We start from the raw sequence: 24,388 nt of genomic DNA on the forward strand, positions 1-24,388 counted from the left end.
AGAGACCCTTTCGGAGCTCGGGCCACATCTACCGGGCCACTTCACCAACGTCCCCGCCCGTTGGTGTCGTTCAGGCTGAGTCAGATGTTTTCTTCTTCTCGCCGTCGGCGTCTGTCTCATCTCGACCCTGTTTGAAGTTCGACTTTACTAGAGATACCTTTCTTGTGGGAGAATCAGTGGTTGTTAAACCGATCACGAGTGGATACGAATGCCTATGTCTAATGTATTTAGCCAACGTTAACACACTCGTCGGCTAGTAGGTGCACGCACAGGCCACCCTGGAGAGCACATCAACCTAACCCCGACGAGTACATACGAGATCATAGATAGATCAACTTGATAACCTTAATCCATTTCACTATGTACCTTCTTATGCTGTCCAACGCTTATTGCTGCTGGGCCGTCACTCGGCCTAAGTTTAGATAGGGGTTGAGCAGGCAACAAGAGCTCAATTTGATGCAGAAAATGCGAGCGGAAAGAGTGCCGCATGTCTCCCCAATCGTACCTGTCAAACCCTCAGTCCGAGATTCGGTCTCGCGCCATCGAAATCACCTCCATCAAAGGCACGCAAAGGTCCTCCATTCAAGTTGAACATTTTCACCCCATATTTCTTCCCCACCTCGGTTATCTCGTACCATTCCGGGCTCGAGAGGCCCGTGGGGTCAAAGTACAATGCCTTGATCTGCGGGTGGGTGATCAACTTCTCGATGAAGGGCAAGAGACCACTATGACGTCCCGGCGCGACCGTTACCGTGTCAAGGTTGGGGAACTGTTGCAGCCAGTCGATAAAAGGCTCGCCATCAAAACTGTTGTAATGCTGGGCCCAATTGAAGTGGTATAGTCCGAGATGGTGAACGCTCGGTGACGACGTGAAAGCCCAGTCTTTCAGAAGATCGACCTGGATGCGGTGATTGAATAGTGACCGGTCGCTGTTGATAGCCAACTCAAGGACCTTCAGCGACCCATTTGTGGCTGCTTCCGCCAGACCCTTTCGCAGTATACCGGTGCATATGGGGCCATGGCACCTGAACACCTCCAGCTGTGGCCAGCCCGCCGAAGCAATGCCCGACTCCGCAGTAGTTCCTGTGAAATCATTCAAAGAACCCTGTATCGGGCTCCCCGGCTCATCACATGTCGTAAAGAGATAATCGATCAGGTGCGCGCTATCGGAAAGGATCTCAACGGAGCGGAGGTTTGGTAAAGCAGGCAAAACAAAAGACCCCTGAAATATGTCTTCAAGAGGGTCGTGACTCCTGACTGAGCCGATATATAGAGACTGCAAATTTTGCCATGGTTGTACGTCGCTCAAAGGGACCTTGTCGAAAGGCATGTCGTGAAGCCCAAGATCGACAAACTTTAGCCCGTAGCCCTTGATATGAAGTTCCTCAAGGTGTGGAGCTAAATTCATTAGACCGTTCTAGATTGAATGGTAAGCGAGTGGGTAAGGCAGATGAGTGTGGGAGGCAAGTTACTGACCATATTCAGCTGTCCGAGATGTATCCTTGGGTCGTAGTCATCATCCGACAACTTCAGCCGTAGCTTTCTCAGACTCGGCCAAGGCTGTCGGGTCATGATGCCATTGAGATTCTTCCCCGAGAAGCCTTGTAGGTCCAAAACTTGAAGAGACGGACTTATGAGCGGTAGGAGCTCTCCAGCTGTATGGGCGTCTAGTTTGTTGAGTGAGAGATGTGTAAGCTTTGTCAGGTGCTTCCCTTGCACGCCCCCAAGCAACTTTGGAACATCCTCGGGACCATCGGGATTGTTTAGACGCATGCGTCTATGGAGGCTTAGCCGTTCCAAGCTGGGCAAACCACGCATAATCATTTGAAGCTTGTCGTGAGTCATCTTGAAATATGAAGTGTCGTTGATCGTCAGAGACCGGATGTTCTTGTGCTTTTTGAGGAACTGTGGAAAGAACCGACCCGGTTTCCCGGGCCGGCCCAGCGAGACCTTGCTCCAGAGCACCGAATCGGAAAGCACCAGCTTCTGCCATTTCTTGCTCACACGTTCACATCTCCTGTAGACCACGAGGGTTCATTAGCCCCAAAAAGAAACAAAAAGAAACAAAAAGGAAATGTTGGAGGGAAGCTTGCATTAAACTGTCGGTGTCAAGATGTGACCAGATCATAGTTAACAGCTCATGCGGGAGCTTCTCTACTGGATCTCTCTTTGACTCGGGCATATCTAGCATACTGGACAATTGACGCAGAAGCCACTGGCGAGGCTATCAGCTTTATGTCCACGCGCCGAGAGCATGTTAAGACTGCTTGTACTCACATGGTACTGATTATACTTTCCCCGCCGGTACTGTTCCATGTTGTAAAGCCCGGACCTGACGAACCGAACAGTGAGATCGTGTACATCGTGGGAAGGGTCAAGTTTAGAGTCTCGCAGTATGGTAGTAAGTGCAAGAGCTGACGTCTGCTTGTCTTTGTTCTTGGTCAAGTTGCGAAGGAGTCTGGCGACACGACAATACCCCTGGAGCTGTTAGGATTTCTACTTGGACGCGAGGTTGGAGGTGGTCGAGCCACTCACTATGGGGTGGGCGGGATCCAAGCGAATAAGACCGAGGGCAGTGGAAAATGCGGCGACATGCTTTTCCTGTTTGTCCAGAGAATCGGCCAGGGAGTCGACGGCGCGGATATGGAAGAGGTCGGTACACGATGGCCATACAAAGCCGCAAGAGCATGGCTCCGTAGCAGCGCGGTGGAGAGCATCGGGACTTTCTTCATACACAGCAGTCACGCATTGCGAGATATGGCAGGCCTTGTTATTGCCGTGACTGCCCGGCTTACAAGGGCAAGCATTGATGGCCTGTTTACAGACTTGTCAGCAGAGAAAACGAAACCAAAAGATGGTCATTCAGCCTCTGGAAGGTGTGCAGTACGAGATGTCGACGTCATGCTTGAGACCGAGGTTCAGAGCACCAACCCGTAACGTGGATTTGTCCGGGTCACAGTCTAGCCGTTTCCTGGGTGGAAGTCGGCGGAATGTGTCCATCTTGTTGATAGATGCTACCTATACAGTGGTAGCGGAGGAGAGGACGAGGTGTACTGGAATGGTGTTCGGTATGATGTTCGGGTAAAAGAGGTGCGAAATCTTACACATGCTGCCGAACACAGCATAGGTAGTGGGGGGATTTATATGTTGTATTGTGTACCTAATCTCCTCAGTTGCATATAGAAGTGGAACGTACCTTGAGAAGGGCCCCCAAGACTTTGATACCACCTTCTTTGGAGCGGGTTGCGGAGCGGGCCTGGTCAATGCTTGCCGTGATCTGGTCTTTCCAAGAGTCATATTCAATTCCCACATATTTCTCTCCTTGGCCGCGAATATCAACTGCACTCGAGCGGGATTCGTGTGGACGAAGAGGTTGCGGTCGTTTAGCAGGAGCAAGCGTAGAATTCGCGGGGCTGTCTGACGCCTTGCGTTTGAGACCGGCGCTTGGAGATGTCTTCTTGATCAGATAGCGCTCCATCCTGTGACGAAGTTGACCAAATGTCTTCGAAGACCTTTTACTTGAGTCGACTGTGAGTGTATGGTTTTATCTAGAGCATCAGGCCATGTCCGGAGGCTGAGATTGGTCCATGTAGTTGTGGTGATTCTGAGTGGTAAACATGATGGTTAACTACAATGAAAAGAACGTGCAGGTCGGGTGCCTGCAATCGGTCGGAAACTGCCGCACCCGACCACAACAAGCTCGGACAAAACAGGAGGACCCCCCAAAACAACCAAGTGACGCGTGACCAGTTTTAGTGAGCATATGGAGATAGAGGTACTGGAAGGTACCGACCAGCTGGTTTAATTTAGCGGGGGGGAGCGCACCCTACAACTTCCTAATTCGCCGACCTGCATATAGTGTAACCTGTCCTGACGACAGTGGGAGCACCTGACGGGAGCTCCTTATAAGGAACCACCTCCGTCCAACACGAAAATCCAACTTCTGTGAACAAGATCATCATCACCTCCATGCTTCAAGATGTGATGGCCATAAAGCCTACCACATAAAGTTTCTTTGAAGGCTTCCAGAATATCCATTTCCAGCGACGCCAACCGCTTTGATCACCGGGATCCCATCCCCACGCTCGTCTCATACATCCCGGTACCAACACGGTACCTTACTTTGGGCCTCTGAGTCGTTCCGGCATCTTGGTTTTTTTTTCTTGTATCCTGCGTTCCAACTATTTGACCATCTACATCCCGTCTCGCTGTTCTTCGCTCTCCATGGTTACGACTATACGGCCGTTTACGAAGAATTACCCATTGGAGGCGAAAACGATCAAGAGCTGATGTTACTAGCTTGTGAGCCGCACCCGGCGTTGTAAAGGAAAACCATGGCAGGCCTTCTTTGGTATGGTTACCGCTCCGAATCGGTTGATGATTATCCGGGAGTGCTCGTTCCACTCGAGCAGGCACATCTACACAGCCACTCGTCCAGATCCCGTCCGCCTTCTGATCTAGACGATGCTGTACTCGGTTATGATGACGAGGGCGGCCATCGTCACAAGGACCCAGCCGACGATGAGGACACGGGCATGTTGCTAGAAATGGGGACGGAACCTGAGTACAGCATCGAGGGCTTTAGGAGAGAGGTTCGCCGTGGAAACAAGGGCGGCGAGAAGTGGACAGACTATGAGAGTGAGATCACGACTATCCATCTTACCGGACATATTCATGCTAAACTGCTTCGTAGTGAAATCAAAGCTCATTAACAAAGCCGTTCAGGACATTGGAATGGGGAGGTACAACTGGCAACTATTTGTCTTGTGTGGTTTTGGCTGGTTTGCCGACAAGTATGAGGCCCCTTTTCAAAATCCACAAGATCAACCCGTTGTTAACTCCAGTTCCACACAGTTTATGGATGCAAGGCATCTCTCTCACCCTCCCATCACTATCAGCCGAGTTCGACATATCAGAGAAGACCGTTCGCTACACCACGTCCTTCCTATTCGCCGGTCTCTGTGTTGGCAGCTTCATCTGGGGGATCGGGTCTGATGTCCTAGGTCGACGCCTCGCCTTCAACGCAACTCTGTTTATCACCGCCATCTTCGGCATCGCCTCTGCTTTTGCAACAAGCTGGGCTGGTGTTTGCTTCCTCTACGCAGCTCTTGGCTTTGGCGTTGGCGGTAATTTGCCCGTTGATGGGGCCCTCTTTCTCGAATTCTTGCCCGACGCCTCCAGCTCCCTGCTGACGCTTCTCTCTGTCTGGTGGCCCATCGGCCAACTCTGCTCATCATTGCTGGCCTGGTATTTCATCGGCCACTTGCCCGCCGAGCAAGGATGGCGACACTTTGTGTTCAGCATCGGCATCATCACCTTGATTATGTTCCTCGTCCGTTTCTTCATTTTCCACCTATACGAGTCTCCCAAGTTCCTCCTCTCAAGCGGCCGACAAGCCGAGGCAGTGGCCGTCGTCCACGGAATCGCCTTCCGCAACGGTCGTAAGACGTGGCTGACTGAGGAGATTCTCGATGCTGTTGTCGATGGACTATCATCCCTATCCCCAGCTACTCCTCGACGCCGCCAGCATGTGACCCGACAACGACTATCGACCGCCAACATCATCAAGCAGCGCTTCGCCTCTTTCTCAAGCAATCGTCTCCGCCCACTCTTCAGCAGTCGCAAACTCGGTCTGACTACCGTCCTGATTTGGTTCTGCTGGGCGACCATTGGCATGGGATACCCCTTATTCAACGCCTTTCTCCCACAGTATCTATCCCACGGCGGCAACAACGGCGGGCAACAACCAGCACCGGAAACAAGCACTAACATAGACAGTCCAGAAACCATCTCAGCCGAAACCTACCGCAACTACGCCATAACCTCCATCGCAGGAGTTCCGGGTAGCCTGCTCGCCGCCTACGCTGTGGACATGAATTCGCCCTTCTTCGGTCGTCGTGGAACCCTGGCCCTCTCAACGCTCGTCTCCGCTATCTTCCTGTATCTGTTCATCAAGTTCGGTACCACATCGGCTGCCCTCCTCACGTTCTCGTGTATTGAGGCGTTCGCGCAGAACATCATGTATGGCGTCCTGTACGCTTTCACGCCCGAGATCTTTCCGGCACCGGTCCGGGGGGCGGGCACGGGCGTGGCGAGTTTCTTGAACAGAGTGACGGGCTTAGTAGCACCGATTTTGGCGGCGACGGTGCCGGGCGATGGTAGGACCACGCCGGTGTATCTGTCGGCGGCGCTGATTCTGGCGGCGTTTGTAGGGATGGTGTTGATTCCTATTGAGACGAGGGGTAGGCAGAGGTTGTGATGTTATGGTGAGGTGATGGCTGGATGGGTGGTGGAAGAGATCGTCAGAAGAGTCATGAAAAATGAGGACCGGGAGAACATTATTTCCCATCACAGACAGAAGTGTTGGGTAGGACAGGCATCAAGGAAGACGTTATGGAGGTGAACAGGCACCGTCAATGAATGCACAGCAAATGCCTTTCAGATGGTCATAAGCCCAGTCATGCTTGACTGACCGCTTTGCTGAAATAATCTCAAATGTAAATTGAAAAGAAATGTGAACTAGAACCTGCTACAACATCATCAACAACGTCTCACTTCGTTCCCCTCGCTCCAGCCGGCGCATCCACCCTCCTCCTCTGCAACCCCCTCCCCAAAGCATCCCTAACCATCGGGTCATTCTTAATTGTATTCTGCACCAACCACTCCTTGATCTTCCCCCTCATACTGCTCAGCGCCTCCTGGTCCCCCGCAAACGGCGCCATCTCGAGCTCCACCAACCTCGACATATCCTGATCCAGCCCTCTAATTGTCATCTCCAGCCTCTCCAGTCCCTGCTTCAGCAGCTCCTCCTGATCGCCTCCTCCCGCCCCATTGTTCTTCGCAACCAACTGCCCACTGGACGTATCCGCCGTCAACAACGGGCCGATCTGCGAAATAGCAATATACACCGTGACGCTAACCTTCCTCATCAGCGCCACCGCCTGGAATGGCAAATAATACCTGCCCATCACACCCGTCACCCGTTGTAGCAATGGGTTCAGTAAGTGTTCAAATACCGCCGGCCTGCCTGGGCTCATAACAATGTGCGCCTCCCACACAAACATGCTGGCCAGCACCAGCCACCTCTCGTACTTTCCCCACGTCAGGTATCCCAGCTGGCCCAGGCCGTACAGCACCGCGGCCGCGAAGCCGTAATATGACAACAACATCTGTGCGCCGCGCATGACGAAGTCGCGGTGGGTTTTGCATCCTCCTTTGCCATTCCCGTTGGGCCCGGCCCAAGCAACAGCATCGACGCCGAACCGCTCGTACGCAAACCGGCGCACGGGATCTGTAAGCGTGTCCACTGCCGTCTTCAGGTGCACAAAGTAATTGTTGACCTCCTCTTGGCTTTGTTGTCCTTGTCCGGTGACGACTTTGTCGGGGTGGTAAAGCGCCGCCAACCGGCGGAACCGGCTCTTGATTTCGCGCTCGCTTGCGTCCGGGCTGACGCCTAGGTCTCCGTAGAAGTTGGAGCCGCGCACGACGAGCTCGTAGTGGGCTTCGTAAATGGTGTATAGGAGGTAAACGGCCACGACGAAGATGTGGATGCGCCGGCGATGTTCGGCGTATCGAGGTGTGCCCGGCATTGGGCGCGGCGAGCCAGCGCGGATGGTAACGCTGTAGTAGAATGATTGGACCCAGCCGGTGACGAGGTTGGGCAGAAATGTCCAACCAAAGAGGGAGAGGAGGTCGGACATTTTAGTTTGTAGTGTCGTGTCTATCGTGTTTAGCTAGACCGTCAATGATGTTCCGTTCAATTGATCGGTTGTTGGGTTGGTTGTCGGTCGTGATTTGAGTCGTAGAGGGATGTTTGACTCTTTGTCACCTGGACATTGCATGAGAAGGTGCCTTGGGCAAAAAAAAATTGACAGAAGAATACGTCCGCGGGAAAGACCCAAAGAGCAACCAAGAGGAAGTGTGTCGGGGATCAATAGGAGCAGCAGCAAAGGCAGGGCGCTCTCGTCAATCGTTCGTGTTTTGGTGGTGCTTTTTAGTGGTGTTCAGCGCCAAACAATGAAAGCGGCCTCATCCCTCCACGGATGCGACCCACCTCCTGCAAGGCTGACGGAGGTACAAGGGTTTTCCTTGCGACCCTGACTGGGCTCTCGCGGCAGGCAGGGCGGCTACGTATTCACCAGCAAACTCAGCTATCTGCCCAGTTTGATCGTCATTTGAACGGGCGGCCGGCAACAGCAGTATTCACATGTCGGCCCTGCCGCCAGCAGCATGCAGCGTCATCGCCAAAAGAGCATGCAACAAGTTTGAGAAGAGGGAAAACCCACAAATCAATTCGTAAACTCATAACGTAACAACCCTTACGGGTGTTCTGGAAAAAAGAAAACCGGTAACCGAAATGACAAATACAGTAGCCATAACATACACAACTATCGTTCCTCGTTCCTTCTTCTTGTTCTTCTTTGCTGTTCCAAGTCTTCGTATAGCACGTGGGATCTTCACCATCACCACCGCTCCCGCCCCCCGTTCATCATTAAACACTAAGCAGAGGTAGATGTTCGCCTCATCATTATCATCAAACCAACATGCCGATTATTAAACCATAGCAGCCACCCCCTGAATCCGAAAAAAAAGTAACAAGCCCAAGTGTCAGGCCTTTAACTGCTGCCAAAGAAGCGCCTGATGGCAGCCCTAAAGCCAGTTTTCTTGCCTTCCTTTGCATCTTTCCTTCGCTCTTCCCTTTTTTGGCGGTGAGCGGCGGCCTGTGTCGGTGACGAAGGGTCCGTACCGCCAGCCGACGAAGTGGGGGACACAGCTTCCACAGACTCGTCCGATGCAGTGGATGATTGCTTCTTGGACTTGAAGACGGATGAGATCGAGCTCTTCTTGCTGTGTCCGCGCTCCGTGCCCTTGTTCTCCTTGTTGCTTGCTTCCTGGGATTCCCTCGATTTGAGTGATCTCCGCAGTCTTGTTGTGCTAGACCGCCCAAGCTCCGGTGAAGAGGATCCCTGTTGAACAATGGTCGGGTCCGATGCGGTCTCGACGTTCTTGATGTGAGCGTCCTTGCTGGCGGTGGGTGATGGAGGCTCGACATCCTTCCCCTTTCCTTTCACATCCGCCTCGGAAGGCACTCCTGAGAGACCAAGGGCGTTAATTTCCGGCTTGTCAGCTGTGGCAGTGGCAGCTGGGCTTGAAGAATCGGCTGTGGCGTAGATGACTACTGCTGCTGCGACCATCTCCTCTGCTTGCTTAATGGTGTTCCTGTCCGGCCCCCGCTCATTGCGGGCGCGGCTCACTTCCTGAGCCACAGGATCGTCAAGATCAGGGAGAACGACAGCAGATGTGGGTACACGCTGGTCCACCGAGACCTGGTTGGTTGTCCTGTCTTCTGTTGGGAGCCTTTGAGGATTAAGAGCGTTATCAGTCTGTGTTCCTTTCTGGTCAACGGACTGGATTGTTTTTTCCTCACCATCTTCAGAAGAAGCTCCCTTCTTTCCATCAATTTTTGCAGCTTCTTCTTCAGCTGGTGCTTCCTTCTCCACAACGTGAAAGGATTCGGAGAGCGGCACCGTCTCATCAACGATCTCGGGTGCTTCAGCCTCTACTGATGAAGTCGACTTGACATCTTCAGTGACCGTCTGGGGATTGGACTCGGGCTTGGGGCGCTCGGCAATGAGTGAGCCAGCCTCAGTTTGACCGTGAGCTGCGGAACGCTCGAGCGTGGCGGCCTTTGGTGCAGAATCCGAAATGATGGGCTTGGTGACTTCAACGACCTTTTCTGTGACGGGCTTGGAGACTTCGGTGACCTTGTCGGCAACAGCAACAGCGGCGGCTCCCAGAGCACCAGCAACAGCAATGCCTGCGCCGACAGCGATCTCCGTGGCATTGGACTTGCTCTCGTCGGTGTCCTTCTTCTCGGGTTCCTCGACATCCTTTGTGACGGACGTCTCGCTGAGAGAGGACCCGGGCTTGTCGGTAGCTTCCTCTTGAGTCTCTGCCACCGGAGCTTCCTCGACAGCCTGTTGAACGCTAGCAGGTTTCTCATGGCTGACGGCGTCCGTGGGTACTTGAACGCTGTCATTGGTAGATTCCCCTTCAATGGCAGTCTTGTCCTCACCTGTAGTCTGCTCCTCGACAACCACCTCCTTGACATCATCATGCACGGGCGCAGCAACTGTGTCTTGGATTTTGTCCTTAATCGAATCATCAACCGGCAATACTGCCTTTGACTCACCAACAGTCTCCTCAACAGGAATTGGCTTCTCGTCGGCCTTGGCAGTGACGGGCTCAGACGCCTCCACCTGGGCGATATCGGTAGCCTTGACTTCGGGAGTAGATTCAACGACCTGGGAGTCCGGCTCAGCCACAGTCTCAACAGCCTCAGCAGCATCGGCGACGTTCTTAGTGGCGGATTCGGTGATAGCCAGCTTGATATCCTCAACGGCGGGTTCAGGGGCCGTCTCAGGAATAGCGGCAGTGGCAGTCTCGGTGGCGCTTTCGATGGAAGGCTCGGCCGCAGTCTCTTGAACAGGCTCTCCCTTCGCGGTTTCGGCAGCAACTTCCTGTTGCTCGACCTTGACATCCTCAACGATTGGGGTCTCCTCGACGAACTCGGATTCTTCAACCGCCTTGGGCACCTGGGTAGCGGGGTTCTCGACAATAGGGGCCTCTTCAACGTCGGAGGTCTCGACAGCGGCGGTCTCTTCAATGGCCTGAGGCTCCTCAACAGTCTTGACCTCCTCGACGATCGGGATCTCCTCGACGGGCTTGGACTCCTCAACAGCAGGGGCCTGCTCGGAAACCTCGACCTCCTCAGCAGCGGGGGTCTCTTCAAGGGCCTGAGGCTCTTCAACAGTCTTGACCTCCTCGACGATCGGAGTCTCCTCAACGGGCTTGGACTCTTCAACAGCAGGGGCCTGCTCGGAAACCTCGACCTCCTCAGCAGCGGGGGTCTCCTCAACGGGCTTGGACTCCTCAACAGCAGGAGCCTGCTCAGAAACCTTGACCTCCTCAACAGCAGAAGTCTCAACGGTCTGAGCCTCTTCGACAGTCTTGGGCTCCTCAGCAGCCTCGGTCTCCTCCACAGCCTCGACTGCTTCGACGATGGGGGTTTGCTCAGCCTCAGCGGTCTTAGACTCCTCGACAGCGGAGGTTTCAGAAACAGCCTCGGGAAGGGTGACATCTTCAGAAACAGGCTTCTCGGCAGCGGCAGGCTCAGGAGACTTCTCAATGTCCTCCTGCTTGTTCTCTTCCTCCGCTTCGACAGGCTTCTCGATCTTAGCCTTGATTTCCTCCTGAGCAACGGGCGTCTCGGGCTTCTCTTCAGGAACCTCGGTCTTTTCCTCGGCAGCAGGGGCCTCGACCTTCTCCTGCACCTCAGCATCCTGCTCAACAGGGGTCTCAGTGACGGAAGCCTCAGGTTCCTCTTCCTTGGCGGTAGTTTCAGGCTTCTCCTCCTGAGCTTCAGTCTTGGTTTCGAGAGCAGATGTCTCGACAGTCTCCTCAGAAGCAGGAGCCTCAATTACCTCGGCAACGGCGGCCTCAATCTTCTCTTCGGGAGCAGGGGTCTCAGCCTCCTGAACAACAGGAGTTTCGGTCTTCTCCTCGACGTTGGACTCTTCGGGAGCAGAAGCCTCAACTTCCTCGATAACGGGTGCCTCAGCCTTCTCTTCGGGAGCAGAGGTCTCAGCCTCCTCAACAACAGGAGTTTCGGTCTTCTCCTCGATGTTGGACTCTTCGGGAGCAGAAGCCTCAACTTCCTCAATAACGGGTGCCTCAGCCTTCTCTTCGGGAGCAGGGGTCTCAGCCTCCTCGACAACAGGAGTTTCGGTCTTCTCCTCCTCGATATCAGTCTCCTCGACAGAAGCCTGGGTCTCTTCAGAAATAAGAATAGCAGTATCCTTCACCTCTTCTGTCGTCTCGGGAAGATGGAAGAAAATGTGAGAGAGACCACCCTTGCCTTGGGCGGGGACCTCAGGGACCTTGACGTCATCCTCAACCTCAGCCTTGACTTCAGGAGCTTCAACACTCTCAATTGGCGTGTTGTCAACTTCTGAGGCTTTCGTCTCCTCGACAATCTGGACCTCGGTATCGACTGGTTCGGCGCTTTCACGGACCTCGTCGGTTTCGAGAACGACTCTGGAGGCGGGCTCGGGGGTGACCTCAGTAGCCTCAGGTACAACAACCTCGGAAGCAGGCGAGTCTCCCTCCTTCAACTCAGCAACCTCGGCGTATGTCGGAGCGGATTCATCCTGGGAGGATGTGGTGGTGGTGGTGGTGGTGGTGGTGGTGGTTTCTTCCTCAGGCTGGGCAGGAACTTGCTCTTCGGTACTCACGGGTTCAGTGACGGCCGTAGGAGCCTCCTCGGTTGTCATCGCCGGTGTCTGTTCAGTCGATCCTGGCGCAGGGGCTTCCTCGGGCTTGGACTCTTCGACCTGGGCGTCGGCAACGGGCTGCTCGGCCTCCTCAACTTCCACGGTCTCAGGCTCCGGCGCGGGCTCACTTGGTTGGCTGACCTCCTCGATTTGCTGCTCTTGCTGCTCCTCAACGGCGGGCTTGATTTCTGGTGTCTGTTCAGCAATCTCTGTTTGCGCAGGCTGCTCTCCAAGGATGGAAGCGATAGATGTCGAGAGGTCCTTGCTGGTCTTGGACTTGGACTTCTTCTTCTTCTTTTTCTTTTTCTTTTCGGCGTCGTTCGGGGCGCCGCTATCCTCATGCTCGTCATGGGCAGCCTCAGACTCTGTTACTGGCTGAGATTCGGCCTCAGCCAGCGCCAGGGCCCTAGCAGCGGCCTTCTTCGCCTTCTCCTTTTCCCTCTTCTTGGCGTTCTTCTTGGCGTTCTTAGAGGCGGGAGAAGCTCCTGGAGAGCCTGGAGAGGTGGGAGACCTGGGCGAGCTCAGGTCATCATCTATAGCAGCGATCAGTATGACTGAGACGCTTCGGATGCAGCTCGGCCATGTACACAGCACTTACCATCGTGGTAGTTGACATCATTTTGTGTCACCTCAGATTGTGCCTTGTCGGAAGAAGTCACGACGGAGAGGGCCTGAGGTGTGCTCTTACTATCCGCCATGCAGTGCTGTATCGTCGGGGTATCGGTAGGCGGCAGAAAGGTAGGGAACGGCAAAGAGAGGTGGAGCCTTGGACGGCGGTGTTTGGCCTCCGTTCAAGATCTCAGCGTGGGAACGGAAAAGGGGAAACTGTCTAAAAATGTGGTTGTTGACGATCGTATAAGCCAAATATGGCCAGCCTTTGTGGTGTCACGTCCTGTAGTTGGTCGCGCAAACGGTCCCAGAATCAGAATCAAGCTGGTCAAGCCAAGAGGATAAGATGAAGAGGTGAGTTTGGGGCACCTGTCTTCCGCTGGATGAACAAATAGCGCGGGGCAATGAGCTAGGGGAAGCTGATTGCGAACAACGACAAGGCATACAGAGAATGAGAGAGGACGGAAGAGAAAAAGGTTTGTATTCACCTCGTTAGTCGTAACGCTTTTTCAGGTCGGCAATGGGGGATATGACTCGGAGGCGTTTGTTTTTTACAGGTGAAACTCGTAGGGAAAGGGGATCTAGGGGAGTTGAGGTTGGAGTGTAGCAAGTGGAAAAGGGACCCTTGGGCAAGTTTCGAGAAGAAAAAAAGCGACTGGGCTTGGCACGACTGGAGTTTTGCAGGAGCAATGGACTCAAAACTGTGGATGTTGTGGACTTTGTGGACTTTGTGGACTTTTTGTGGATGGGGATGGGACCACCGGCTCGACAAGGTTACGAGTGGTACCTGCCCACACAACAACCCTCGACACGACCAGGTCACAAGTTCACAACCACAGCTTTCCCCCTTCTCGTTCGGGCGTTCCGCTCTCGTGCCCTGATACCCTGGGCTGACTCCCTCGGCCTTTTTGGGCTCTTCTGCCCTTCTTTCATTGTGTAGTGTAGGTCTGTACCGCCGCGCGAATGGACCGACGTCGTCAACAAATTCCCTTTTGCAACATGGGGTAATTCCAATCGGGAAGGGTTCTCCATCGTCACGGCTCCTCACGGCTCCCCGTATTGCTCGCAGCCTGCCGTGCGATTGGATGGCGCCGAAGTGAGATTGGGCAGTGACCCACCACATCTCCACCAGCGCTTTCACATTGACCACTCACCGCATCGGAATCATCGCCCGCCTTGCGGCCTTGGCTCTCTGATCTCTTTTTTCTGCAGCAATTGAGGTTGACCCATCAACACCCAAGCAAGACACCCAAGACACCAACCCCACGGTTCACGAACAACCCAACTCCGGCACAAGCGACGTTCACTTTGTCACTGCTCTCGAGAACATTGGGCCAAGCGCTTTACAGTGGTGTCACGTCGCAATGGCACCGGGGGAACGAGCGACCTACACTGTAAATGAGCGGCGGAAAAAACAACAAGGCCCAGGTACAGCGCGCTCGGGCGGAGCCAGTAGTTCCAGTAAAGGACGGCTACGATATTGAGGGGCTGGTCGTGGTGACGGATGATGGCGCCGTTTGGCGTTGCAGATTCATGATGGAGTAATTCAGTCTCGCACTCATCAGCTGAGGAAGAGACCGCCGCCAAAAGCCTGATTTGACGGGCAACGGTCAACCACGGGAGCTATCCCAGAGATGAAGTCATCTCAAAATAGACATCCAGATTCGAGCCTATCCGAGACCCGCATCACCAATAACAACAACAGGGACGACGCCTGTCCGGCACATATAAGCTCGACACGCTGCTGTCCATTTATTTTGGTGTGTTTTACAATGGTCCAGAACTCAAGCGCCAATGTCTCGCAAGAGATAATAGATGCACACCACTCCATCAAGCAACACTGCGAGGCTGACAGCAGCTAGTCCATTGGCTACCGCCAAACATTCAGGTGCCATTGGGTCTGACACTGGTAAGCCAGCCAATATCTTCCATTGGGCCCCTCCCGGAAAGAATGCACGAGCTTAACTTGTTCCTGGATTGGGTATAAGTCGTCTGAAGTACTGTTTTACAACACTTCAGATGATGGTGCTCTATGAAACCAACGGGTGGATGCGTCATGATGAACTCTGCAGACCTGGCGAGCGGGAGCTTAGATCTTTACTCTATACGCACTTGCTGACGTTGACGATAGCTAGCCACTATATCCCCAAATCTCGACAACATCAAGGTGCCTGTGCTCTCTGCTAATCGTAGTGTACACGCTGACTTCAAGATTGCAGATGCATCCCGTCGATCAAGGTTTCCGCGTACGCTACGCGTTCGGGTTGATCAGGCTACGTGGGCACCCAACAGCTTGTCGTTGCTGGGAGATCGCCGTGATGGGATTGGCGACGAAATGCAGAACGAACGTGACCCTGACGGCGGCAGACGGCCTGTCAGCCCGCCACTCCCACACCATCAATATCACACTCTCAAATGCGAAAAATCGGGTGAGCATCCGGTCAAAAAGACGGGTAGGACAAAAGCGGGTAGAAATCTCTGCCTCTGCTTCTCGCTGCATAGAAGCCCACATTCCCGACCCAATTGTGCCGTCTGCCCAATTTCACCTCAGCTGCTTCTTCAGAAAAGCCCTTGTGGAAATTGGGTACTAATAAAATCCTGCCGTAGCGTTGCATCACAGTCGAGGAAGCAATGTCGAGGTTGCGGAAGCTGGGCGGCTGGTTCCTGGAGGGTACAACCAGCGAGGCTGGGCAAGCAGCCAAGAACCATTCAAGGGTCCCCGCGTCCGAGGGGCCGAGCTAACAAGGCCCCGGTCCATCACGCCAACGCAGCAAGTGGAAGTTGGAATTCGTTCGCTCGTTCGGTCGGGGTTCGCTCGGAGCCTGCCCTGAAGCCGGGGACCAGGCACAAGGGGCCCGGCCCCATCGTCGTCCAGAGGGAGCGAATTCGAGCGTCATTGTACCTGACCGAAAACGACGAGAAGATGCCATTTCTCGGTCATCCGCGGCCCCGTTTTTCCCACTTCCCCCTTTTTTTCCCACGTGCGACTACGTCCACACTCGAATGACTTACAGGATAGGTACCGATATACGGACTCTTTAAACTCCGGGAAAAGAGCCAGACTGGCCTTTACAAATGGGCGGGAGCTCCTTCGTTCCCGAAAACCGTAAGAACGGGAAATGGTGATGGGGGGTTCCGCGTTTGTGCAAGGCTGGGGAGATGCCAAGTTTCCTCGGCACACGCACTAAATCAGGTACCGATTCAACAAGCTTCGGTGGAATTCTGGTGCTAACGATTAATTGGATGTGTACCTGGCTGCACTACCCCGCCAACAAACCGCTTCTTCTGCTATGTACGAATACATAGGTCTGCACAGGAGCTGACAACAGGATCACTGAACTGGTATCAGTAACTATACTCATGAAAGTGTTCACCGGACAGGCTTTTCACTTTTTGTGTTCTCCAACATCCGTCCAGTCTCTTTACAGCCATGGGACTGATCGCGCCGAGAAGCCGGGACTGTAGACTTAGACCTCGGTGATCGGGCGGTCAACGGTTAGTGGAACTTCCGGGCACTCACTTGCCGGCGTCACTCTTACATAACCAGCCGAGCCAGGCCCTCGCCGCCGCCGCCGCCCGCCGAATCCACTTTCCTCCTTCCAATCGGCTGTTGTTCGACAGGGGAAGCTGTCGCACTTGCGACTTGCGAGGCTGGGAAACTCGGTACCTATGCACCCCAGGTTTTGAGGCTCAATCACAGGAACAGGAACACAGAGGGCAGGGGGAGATTTACAAATGCGTGCCACCCCACGAGTCCCGGGAGGGGTTATGCGAACCTAGCTGTCCTCGATACCGAAAGCGATCAAGTGAGGTCAGGTGAAGACGTTCCCAAAAAGGGCGGTGTGACCAACCTCCGTTTCGTGAACCATGGCCACCAGCGAGAGCCCGCCAGCAAGACATAGCATCTCGCTGATCCTTGGTCTGTTGCACACGAACGAACAGCGGGTGTGCAATTAAACTATATCTGGAATATTTGGGGTCTAGATCTTCATGTCAAAGTCAACAAACAACTCTGCGAATGCGGATTACTAACAGCCATGATCCGCCATGCCTACACATCGTCTGTCAGTTGATCACGAGACCGTTTGGATCAACGACCTCAGAAACACGGAAATTATTTCGGCGTCGGTCTTGGTCTAGGCTGCATATACGTAGTACATGCCTTACCCGAGAAGCTTGGGGAGGAATGATAACTATGGATAAGTAAATTATCTTAAATTCATCCACAATGCGTGCAACATGAACCAGTCCAACCAACCAGTCCTGTTCCTCTCCCTTACTGTGCATAATTATCACTCATATGCCAAACCGTGCCAACCCTCCCAAAACGCCAGCGCCGCTCGTCTTACGAGTCGAAACTCTGCAGGGACAGAGTAGGGAATCAGAAAGAACAGGAAAAAAAGAAAAGGAAAAAAAAAAGTAAGAGGTAAACAAACACGGAACAACCGTAACCAGCTCCTACTTCCCAATAACAAAAGCCAATGACACAACAGTGAAAAGCGGTACCGACATGGTGCCACGCGCATAAATCGCATCCTGTATATCCCCGTTTCCATGCCTCCTCTTCTGTATACTCCTAGGCCTGCGTGCCTGACTCACATAGCCATCTCGGCCTGCAACTTTCTGAGCTCCTCCTCCTCGTCATCCTCGACAACCGCCTTCGCCTTCTCTTTGCCCTTGACTAAAGGAGGCGTCAGCGAATCCATGGTCAAAGTCGTCACTTATGCATACGATACAGGGATACTCACGTGCGCCGGTTCCGGCTGCCGGAAGAGAGATCTTGTCATGGACAGGGATCGATCCACCTGTTTCGTGTAGCTTCGAGTCCACCTCCTCCTGCTGGAGCTTTTCAAGCTCGTCCTCGAGCTCCCCCTCGTCAATCGGCTGTCCAATGTTGGCGCTGGTAATGGCTGTGGCGATTTCATTGCTGAGATCGTTCGCTTCTTGGAGTTTCGCCCTACAGTGTTGGTTAGCATCGACACAATAGTTGGTAACAAGGCTGAAGTGGTATAAGTCAACACTAACATTTCCTCGTCGACCTTCTCGGGGGTGAGTTTGCCGTGAATCTTGCCCATAGCCTCACGTGCTGCCTGCATGGCGGCCAGGGTCTCCCGGTTGATGTTGGCAGACTCAATCGCATTTATTTGCTGCTCGAGGGTGGTGATCTGACCCAGCGTGGTCTCGAGGGTGCTTTCGGCGACCTTTTTGCGTCGCAAGGCTTGCTTCGCAGCTATTGGAGACAATCACACACGTTAGCTTTCTTATCGGCCAAAAGTCATGCAGAAAGCCAGTCAGGTCTGGCATCATACCCGTCTTGTTCGTGCTGACGTTCTTTCGTGCTATGGCATCCTGTTCATCGATCTGGTTCTGTAGATGGCGCTCACGCTTCTGGAGCATGTCCAGTTGCGTTCGCAAGCCGAGAATGGCATTCTTGGGGCTATCTTTGCGTTTCTGCGCGGCTGAGCCCCCGCCAAACCAACCCCAAATTCCAGACATGTTGTCTTTTCGCTAGAGGTGCGTATGATAGGGACGGCGAGCGGTGTTTGTACAATAGGTGGACTAGGTCACGATGCCTGGAAGGTGGGACGTCGAGCAAAGGAATTACTGCCGAGGAACGGCGTTGGGCGTTTGGTAGGCGATGACGACTTTCCAAATGTTGGCGGGGCGCAAACCAGGTTGAATTCCCCAACCAGAAATCACTTGGCCGCCTGGCGGATGTTTTGACCTGAATTTGCGGTTTACGGATCGGTATCAGGTTGAAGACGCAGGAAACAAATGAAAGTGAGGTTAAAGTCGCAGCCTAAACACTGCGATGACGAACGCTCGACTGTTCCGTGGTGGTTGATGTGATTGCCTATCGGGCGCGCGTATGATGCACGGGAAATCGGACCAGCAAGGTCACCTGGAATTCGCCGTGGTCCATACAACTAGTGTGCACTACAGTACTGACCGTTGCCTCCGGCATCCTTGCACGTGTCCCGAGTACCCAGCCGCACCTTGAGCGATAAGGATATACTAGCACGTGATAGATTCCAGCTGCTTAGTCAGTCCCTGAGTTGTTAGTCGACCACTCCTGCTGGAGCTCGGACCGCGTGACCTCCCTCACTTTGCGAGTCGTGTGAAATGGTGGTGCACTCTCACTCAACCACAACTTCACCATCAATGACAGACGGATAGTTTCAGCTTTGAACTGATACAACGACTTATGGAAGTCTGACAAGCACCATTCCTCCGTCCATGAATGAGCTTCGCGGAATTTCATCCAATCTTTCCAAGCTTATATCGTTTTAGTAGTTGTCCTTCCCTCGATGACCATGTCCAATGGTCCTCTTCCGTCTCAGCTATGTTTGCTACCAGACTTAGCGTTGAAGAAGGAAGGCGACAAAGTTCGGTTTTTGGGTTGGTGAGCATACACTCTTCGCATTCCAAAGGTTTTAATTTGTCTCGATTGATCTTCCCAACCTTTCTGAGCAACCCTGGGAAACGAAGTACGGATCCATTATCGTGGGAGAACCATTATAGCCTGCGCCTCCACTTGGGCAGATATCCAAGTTTCGTCCATGCCACTTCCGCCATCACGTTGATGTCCTAAGAGCTGCCATCTATGAACACAATAACTAATTGGTGCATACCAGTGTGACTTCTTACTCTACGGTGGCTGGTGTTTTGACGCTACAGCATCACCACCAGGCCCAGGACTCTCGGTGCGTCGTCGCCTTGGTGGACGTAACGTTGGCCTTACGGACCCTCAAGTCGGACCAGGTACGTATTGGCGAGTGGGTGAACGTGATTGGGTACGTCACTGCCGTGAATCCCTTCCCCGCCAGGAAAGGCTCGATGAGAGAAAACGAAACATTTCAGGCACGGGTTCAGACGCAGGTTCGCATCCGCGCTCTTCTCATTTGGTCTTCCGGACCACTCGACACACAGCGATACGACGAATCGGTAGATGCTCTGAAAAGTTGCTGTAGCATCACAGCTCCAAACTCAGCCAGCAAGACCGGACAATGACGGTGTTAGGGGAGCATGTCTCTCCACTTTGGACCTCTCTGGAAACAAAGCATACGTTCATGCTTTGAGGCTCAGCGAGAAAGAGTGCAAACCACCATTGCCTGTCAAAGCCGTTGGGATAGTCGCCTTGCTTTTCACCTTCCGGGTAACATCCGTGCCGGATATCAGGAGCAGCCAAGCGGATCAGTTCTAGCTTCCTTTGAAGTCTCACGGCATTGTCCCAGAACGCCTCTTTCAAGGCCCATTGCCGTGGCGCCTATCAGTCAGATTTCCGACCCAGCCACCAGTTCTTTATTTCACCACGTAAGAAAGGCTTTCCCATTATCGATCGCTCTTTCGACGGACCTGCCCACGGCGCTACCCGAGTTTTGAGCCGAAATTACGTCAAACCGTCTTCAGATCTCCATTGGATTTACGATGCATCTCTGCAGAGATATCGACCACTTCCATGCTGCAATTGGGTACACCGCAGGTTTCTTTCGGTAATAGATGCGGCGAAGACATTCCATACCAGATGGAAGGTGTACTTTGCTTCTCGAACTTTGTCATGCACAAAACGCACGACTTCAAAACAGCAAATAGCCAGTCGGGCTACGCTCATAGACTGTTCAGATTCCGAGGAGTATCATTCTTAATATGGAACTCAACATATGGATGCATTTATCCGATGGGCATAGACGGTGCGATGTTCATTGGGTCACAGTCACGCCAGATGGCACATTGTTGCTGGTCCATCGTCGGAGAACACCATCATCATCCACCATATATGCGACATAAAGCATGTGCTTGTTACGCCGTCAGCATTGAACATTCTGGATTCTCATTTGTTGCCATTGTGCCTTTGCCGGCTATGGTCCAAACTCCATCTGAATGATGCATCCGTCATCCACAGGAATTTCTTGCCATGCTTCAATCCATCCGCTTAGCCTAGACACTTGGTCACAGTGTCCAGCAATATGGTTCCTGCCCTGCTTTTAGAACAATTATGACACTCGAGATTGTGGATTACCTGCTTCAATCACGGCGTCTCTAGTTGGACCAGCTTCGGTCGTCACGTCGACTCCTCTGTTCACCCCACCTGCGCTCGCCTCTCCTGTCATCTCGCCGGTCATCCCGTCGGTCGTCTCTTCTTCGCTTCGAGGGCTCTGTTCCGTCTGAGCTTGCCTGGGCTATCACAACGGGCTGATGTAGCGGCCTCTTGAGAGGTTTATTCGGCGTCCCGACTGCTCGAGCTGCTGCTTGCTTTTCCCACATCTCTTTGGACTTAACGCAAATATCATCGATTTGCTCCTATGTTTCATATCAGCTTTGACCATGCTACGGATTGGGATTGAAATCTCCGGCAACTCACATCGCTTAGGCATGGCCCGGGTGTCGTGATCAGAAATCCATCTTCTCCCTGGAGTCACCTCTGTCAGCCATAGCTAGGCTTAAGGATAGGCCGGTTCACACCTCTTGAGTAAAAGGTCTGACTGTTGCTTGAGGTCCCAGATAATACTGGAGCTCTTGAGTGATGACTTTTTTGTGGATATCCAATTGTGGGATCCAGTACTTGTTCATTGACGACATTTCGGCTTCCTGGATGATTCAAGGGGACAATGACTCCTCAATTGCTGGTATCGAGCTACAGAGCTGGGCAGAGGTCTCGTTATATATCTCGCGCACGGAGCGCCAAAGGCCTCAATCGGCTGACAATGGCCTATTTGGCATGTTTGCTGTCGAAGAGGGGCGTCCAGATCGGGTCACCAAGTATATTGTTCATCGTTGGGCCTACACCGCTTGATTTACTCTGGCCACTGCAAGGGCACATAATTCTGCATGTCCATGGTATGCTGCGTTGTAGTACTCAAGCTTTGGTCGGTTTGAATGCTTGTTTTCTTACTGGTTCGTTCGATTAGAGGTCTCGTTCGCCTCACTTTCGAGCCCCATCTACCCTGTGCTTGAGCCACCGGAAACCTTCTTTTGCCTCACGTTTCAAACGTTTTTATATATACCTACAACGAGCTGGGACGCCAAAGTGAATCCGGGTACAGTAACTACCCCTACCGTCGCAAGCACCCCCTTTTGCGAACACGTGCAAATTGACCCATTAGTTGCAAAGGTTTCTGCTGCCCGAAGTCACAGTTCTGTATGTAAGTGAGGATCCACTCAATGCCAAAAGCCACCTTGATGCAAAGACTTTGAGCCGTCTCCCATAGTGACGGAATTGAGTTCCGATAAAGGGGGCAATTACCGTAGGGGTTGAATGCTTTTCGTGGGCGGACCCCATACAAAGTCCCGCGTGTACTAACTACGGCATCAACTTACATTTTTATCTAGGTCTCCTCTACATTTGAGCTACCTCTACTGTGTACGTTCCAACCCAGGATTCAGCCTCTCCTTGCCCTGGGAAGGAAGGCAGCTTTGCTGCCGCCCCGAACACTAGAGGGAGTATAAATTACTACCCTAAACCACGTTTTTGTCTCACTGAGGGTGTCATTAAATAACCCCCGGCACTTTCATTTGCGCAACGTCGATCTACATCCAGGGCCTGCAGCCCTATATGGTCGGCTGTCCGATGAATCGTGGTTCCAGGCCGAACACCAGGCATCTTCTCCAGCTTGGCCTTTACCCCTTATGCTTACCAGCTGAGAGCATGTTTGCTTCGTGATATCGCACGAGGTACACGTTCGATTCTTCGAAACCACTGGTGTGGCAACCTGAGCTGTAAAAGACGACGGCTGACGCACAGCGACGTTTTTGGTTACTATTCGAACCCATCTTCTTCGCAGCGGTAACTAGCGCGAACGCACTTATCTTGCACATGCAGGCAATAGATGATCATTGTTCTGCCAGCCGACGTGGGTGGGTGGTTGCGCCAAAAACGGTCATCGTGTCCTACTTTGCCGTTCGCCTCGCACTCGAGACGTCCGCCGATCGTCACCAACTCCTTTTATAAGGGGTGCTGAAAGCCGAATCGCGCGAAAGGGCAAGCCAGAGCCCAACTTCTTGACGTGTTCTCTTTTGTGATGTTATCGATGCGATCGTCCCTAAGTTTTGTTATTTATCAATCCTGGATATGGGGCTTGCTGTCGATCTCCCAATTTGATGGATAAGAACACTCGTGTCAAGCCTCTCGTTTCGAACTGTTGGAAAGTCATCCCTGCTTTGGAAATATTTCTGCTTCTGTGTGATGTACCGATGAAGCTCCTTAGCCATTGGTGCTTCATTTACCCAAAAGGGAAGTGTTCATCTGGGTTGGAGAGCGAGAGAGCCCAACCAGAACATCACATAAATGGGTAGTTGAAAACTCTGTCACTGTTTGGCTACGTTCTGCACAGTTTCGTTGTTTCACTTCTTTTTGATCTATCCAGGGCCAGTAGTGTTTAAAACCTTACCCAGGTGTCACTGCTCAAAGTCTCAGTGCCTGAAGAGTTTCGAGTTGCTTTTCACTTGTCATAGCCCATACTTGATCTTCACAGTTGCCAAAACGCAGTAATGTCCCTCAACTCGAATACAAGCAGTACCTTTGATCTTAGTATCCAACAACCTTCCCACCTCCAAAGTTTTCGCACTATACATAGTACAGTTCATCTATAATACGGGCTATAGGTGTGCAGTGCCACTGAGTCACGACACCATACAAGAGATAGATCGTTGTTCTGTCTGCTAATAAGATTACGAAAGCACGCACTATATAGCCCAGACAACACATTTCACAGCTTAGTATCTTGCCCTGTGACAGTCTATGTAACAGATTTGTTAAGATAGGACAGCCCAAAGAGACCAACACTCATTTGTAGGGCTGAAGTGATCGGCGTCGATCATGGGCAGACGGTGCAACAAGACAACCTCGTGGCCAGTAGAAGAATGGAGGATGCAGTCATGGCACACAAGGAGACAAGGCAAGTAAAACATACATCCTGACCATAACCATAGTAGTATTCTTGGCATGAAACTGACCCTAGAGCAGCAGTATACGCCTCTTACACCTCCTCGCTGACCACCAAACATCGCTCACAAATTGAGGTGTGAATGTTGAGCCTTGGAAGCGTTGAGAGGGCGTTCTCCGTAAACCGATTAGAGGGACAATACACTATCATTAGTAGAACCTACACCTTGCAAAACGACACAAAGTCTATTGTGCGAATGCTGACGGAAGAGTTGTCGAGGTCGAACATCGGCTCAGATCAGGACCACCGAGCAAGCAAGGCCCGGACAGCACCGGACCAGCTCCACCTTCTTTCAGAACTAGGATGTGCGGAATATGTGGTTGGATTGGATGTTGTCTCATGAGTTTCGCCAACATTTAAGAAGTGCAATGCTAGGAAGTGTCAATTTTGTTTTCCTCGATAATGGAGTTGAAATTATCTCCAACTCGCGGTTAGGTGCTCGAATGGTAGCAACATAACACAACGAAGCAAGCGAACAAGAAAGACCAAAAAAAAAATAACAAA

General features: G+C 52.6%; 6 protein-coding genes across 6 annotated transcripts; 3 read left to right on the forward strand and 3 right to left on the reverse strand.

Moving 5' to 3' along the window:
* Positions 1 to 329: 329 nt before the first annotated feature.
* Positions 330 to 3,478, reverse strand: NEUTE1DRAFT_144146 (uncharacterized protein; the record flags this gene model as incomplete). The annotated part of the gene is made up of 6 exons (XM_009849695.1): positions 330 to 1,417; positions 1,477 to 2,017; positions 2,094 to 2,215; positions 2,278 to 2,478; positions 2,536 to 2,814; positions 3,197 to 3,478. 6 exons carry the CDS (start codon positions 3,476 to 3,478, stop codon positions 509 to 511), a joined length of 2,334 nt encoding a protein of 777 aa, XP_009847997.1.
* Positions 3,479 to 4,248: 770 nt separating this feature from the next.
* Positions 4,249 to 6,965, forward strand: NEUTE1DRAFT_115877 (uncharacterized protein; the record flags this gene model as incomplete). The annotated part of the gene is made up of 3 exons (XM_009849696.1): positions 4,249 to 4,638; positions 4,694 to 4,793; positions 4,855 to 6,965. 3 exons carry the CDS (start codon positions 4,335 to 4,337, stop codon positions 6,257 to 6,259), a joined length of 1,809 nt encoding a protein of 602 aa, XP_009847998.1.
* A 1,650-nt stretch (positions 6,966 to 8,615) lies between these two features.
* NEUTE1DRAFT_134797 (uncharacterized protein) lies at positions 8,616 to 13,030 on the reverse strand (the record flags this gene model as incomplete). Its single annotated transcript, XM_009849697.1, has 2 exons — positions 8,616 to 12,865; positions 12,931 to 13,030. 2 exons carry the CDS (start codon positions 13,028 to 13,030, stop codon positions 8,616 to 8,618), a joined length of 4,350 nt encoding a protein of 1,449 aa, XP_009847999.1.
* Positions 13,031 to 17,077: 4,047 nt separating this feature from the next.
* On the reverse strand, positions 17,078 to 18,719 carry NEUTE1DRAFT_144150 (uncharacterized protein; the record flags this gene model as incomplete). The annotated part of the gene is made up of 4 exons (XM_009849698.1): positions 17,078 to 17,622; positions 17,690 to 17,898; positions 17,967 to 18,171; positions 18,251 to 18,719. The coding sequence occupies 4 exons, from the start codon at positions 18,435 to 18,437 to the stop codon at positions 17,537 to 17,539; spliced, it is 687 nt and encodes a 228-aa protein (XP_009848000.1).
* A 536-nt stretch (positions 18,720 to 19,255) lies between these two features.
* Positions 19,256 to 19,952, forward strand: NEUTE1DRAFT_36261 (uncharacterized protein; the record flags this gene model as incomplete). Its single annotated transcript, XM_009848842.1, has 2 exons — positions 19,256 to 19,344; positions 19,577 to 19,952. 2 exons carry the CDS (start codon positions 19,256 to 19,258, stop codon positions 19,950 to 19,952), a joined length of 465 nt encoding a protein of 154 aa, XP_009847144.1.
* A 1,441-nt stretch (positions 19,953 to 21,393) lies between these two features.
* Positions 21,394 to 22,756, forward strand: NEUTE1DRAFT_119917 (uncharacterized protein; the record flags this gene model as incomplete). The annotated part of the gene is made up of 4 exons (XM_009849699.1): positions 21,394 to 21,840; positions 21,876 to 22,084; positions 22,290 to 22,424; positions 22,480 to 22,756. 4 exons carry the CDS (start codon positions 21,551 to 21,553, stop codon positions 22,581 to 22,583), a joined length of 738 nt encoding a protein of 245 aa, XP_009848001.1.
* Between the last annotated feature and the right edge of the window lie 1,632 nt (positions 22,757 to 24,388).

The sequence above is a fragment of the Neurospora tetrasperma genome (genome assembly GCF_000213175.1).
Source record: "Neurospora tetrasperma FGSC 2508 unplaced genomic scaffold NEUTE1scaffold_1, whole genome shotgun sequence".
Classification (NCBI taxonomy): domain Eukaryota; kingdom Fungi; phylum Ascomycota; class Sordariomycetes; order Sordariales; family Sordariaceae; genus Neurospora; species Neurospora tetrasperma.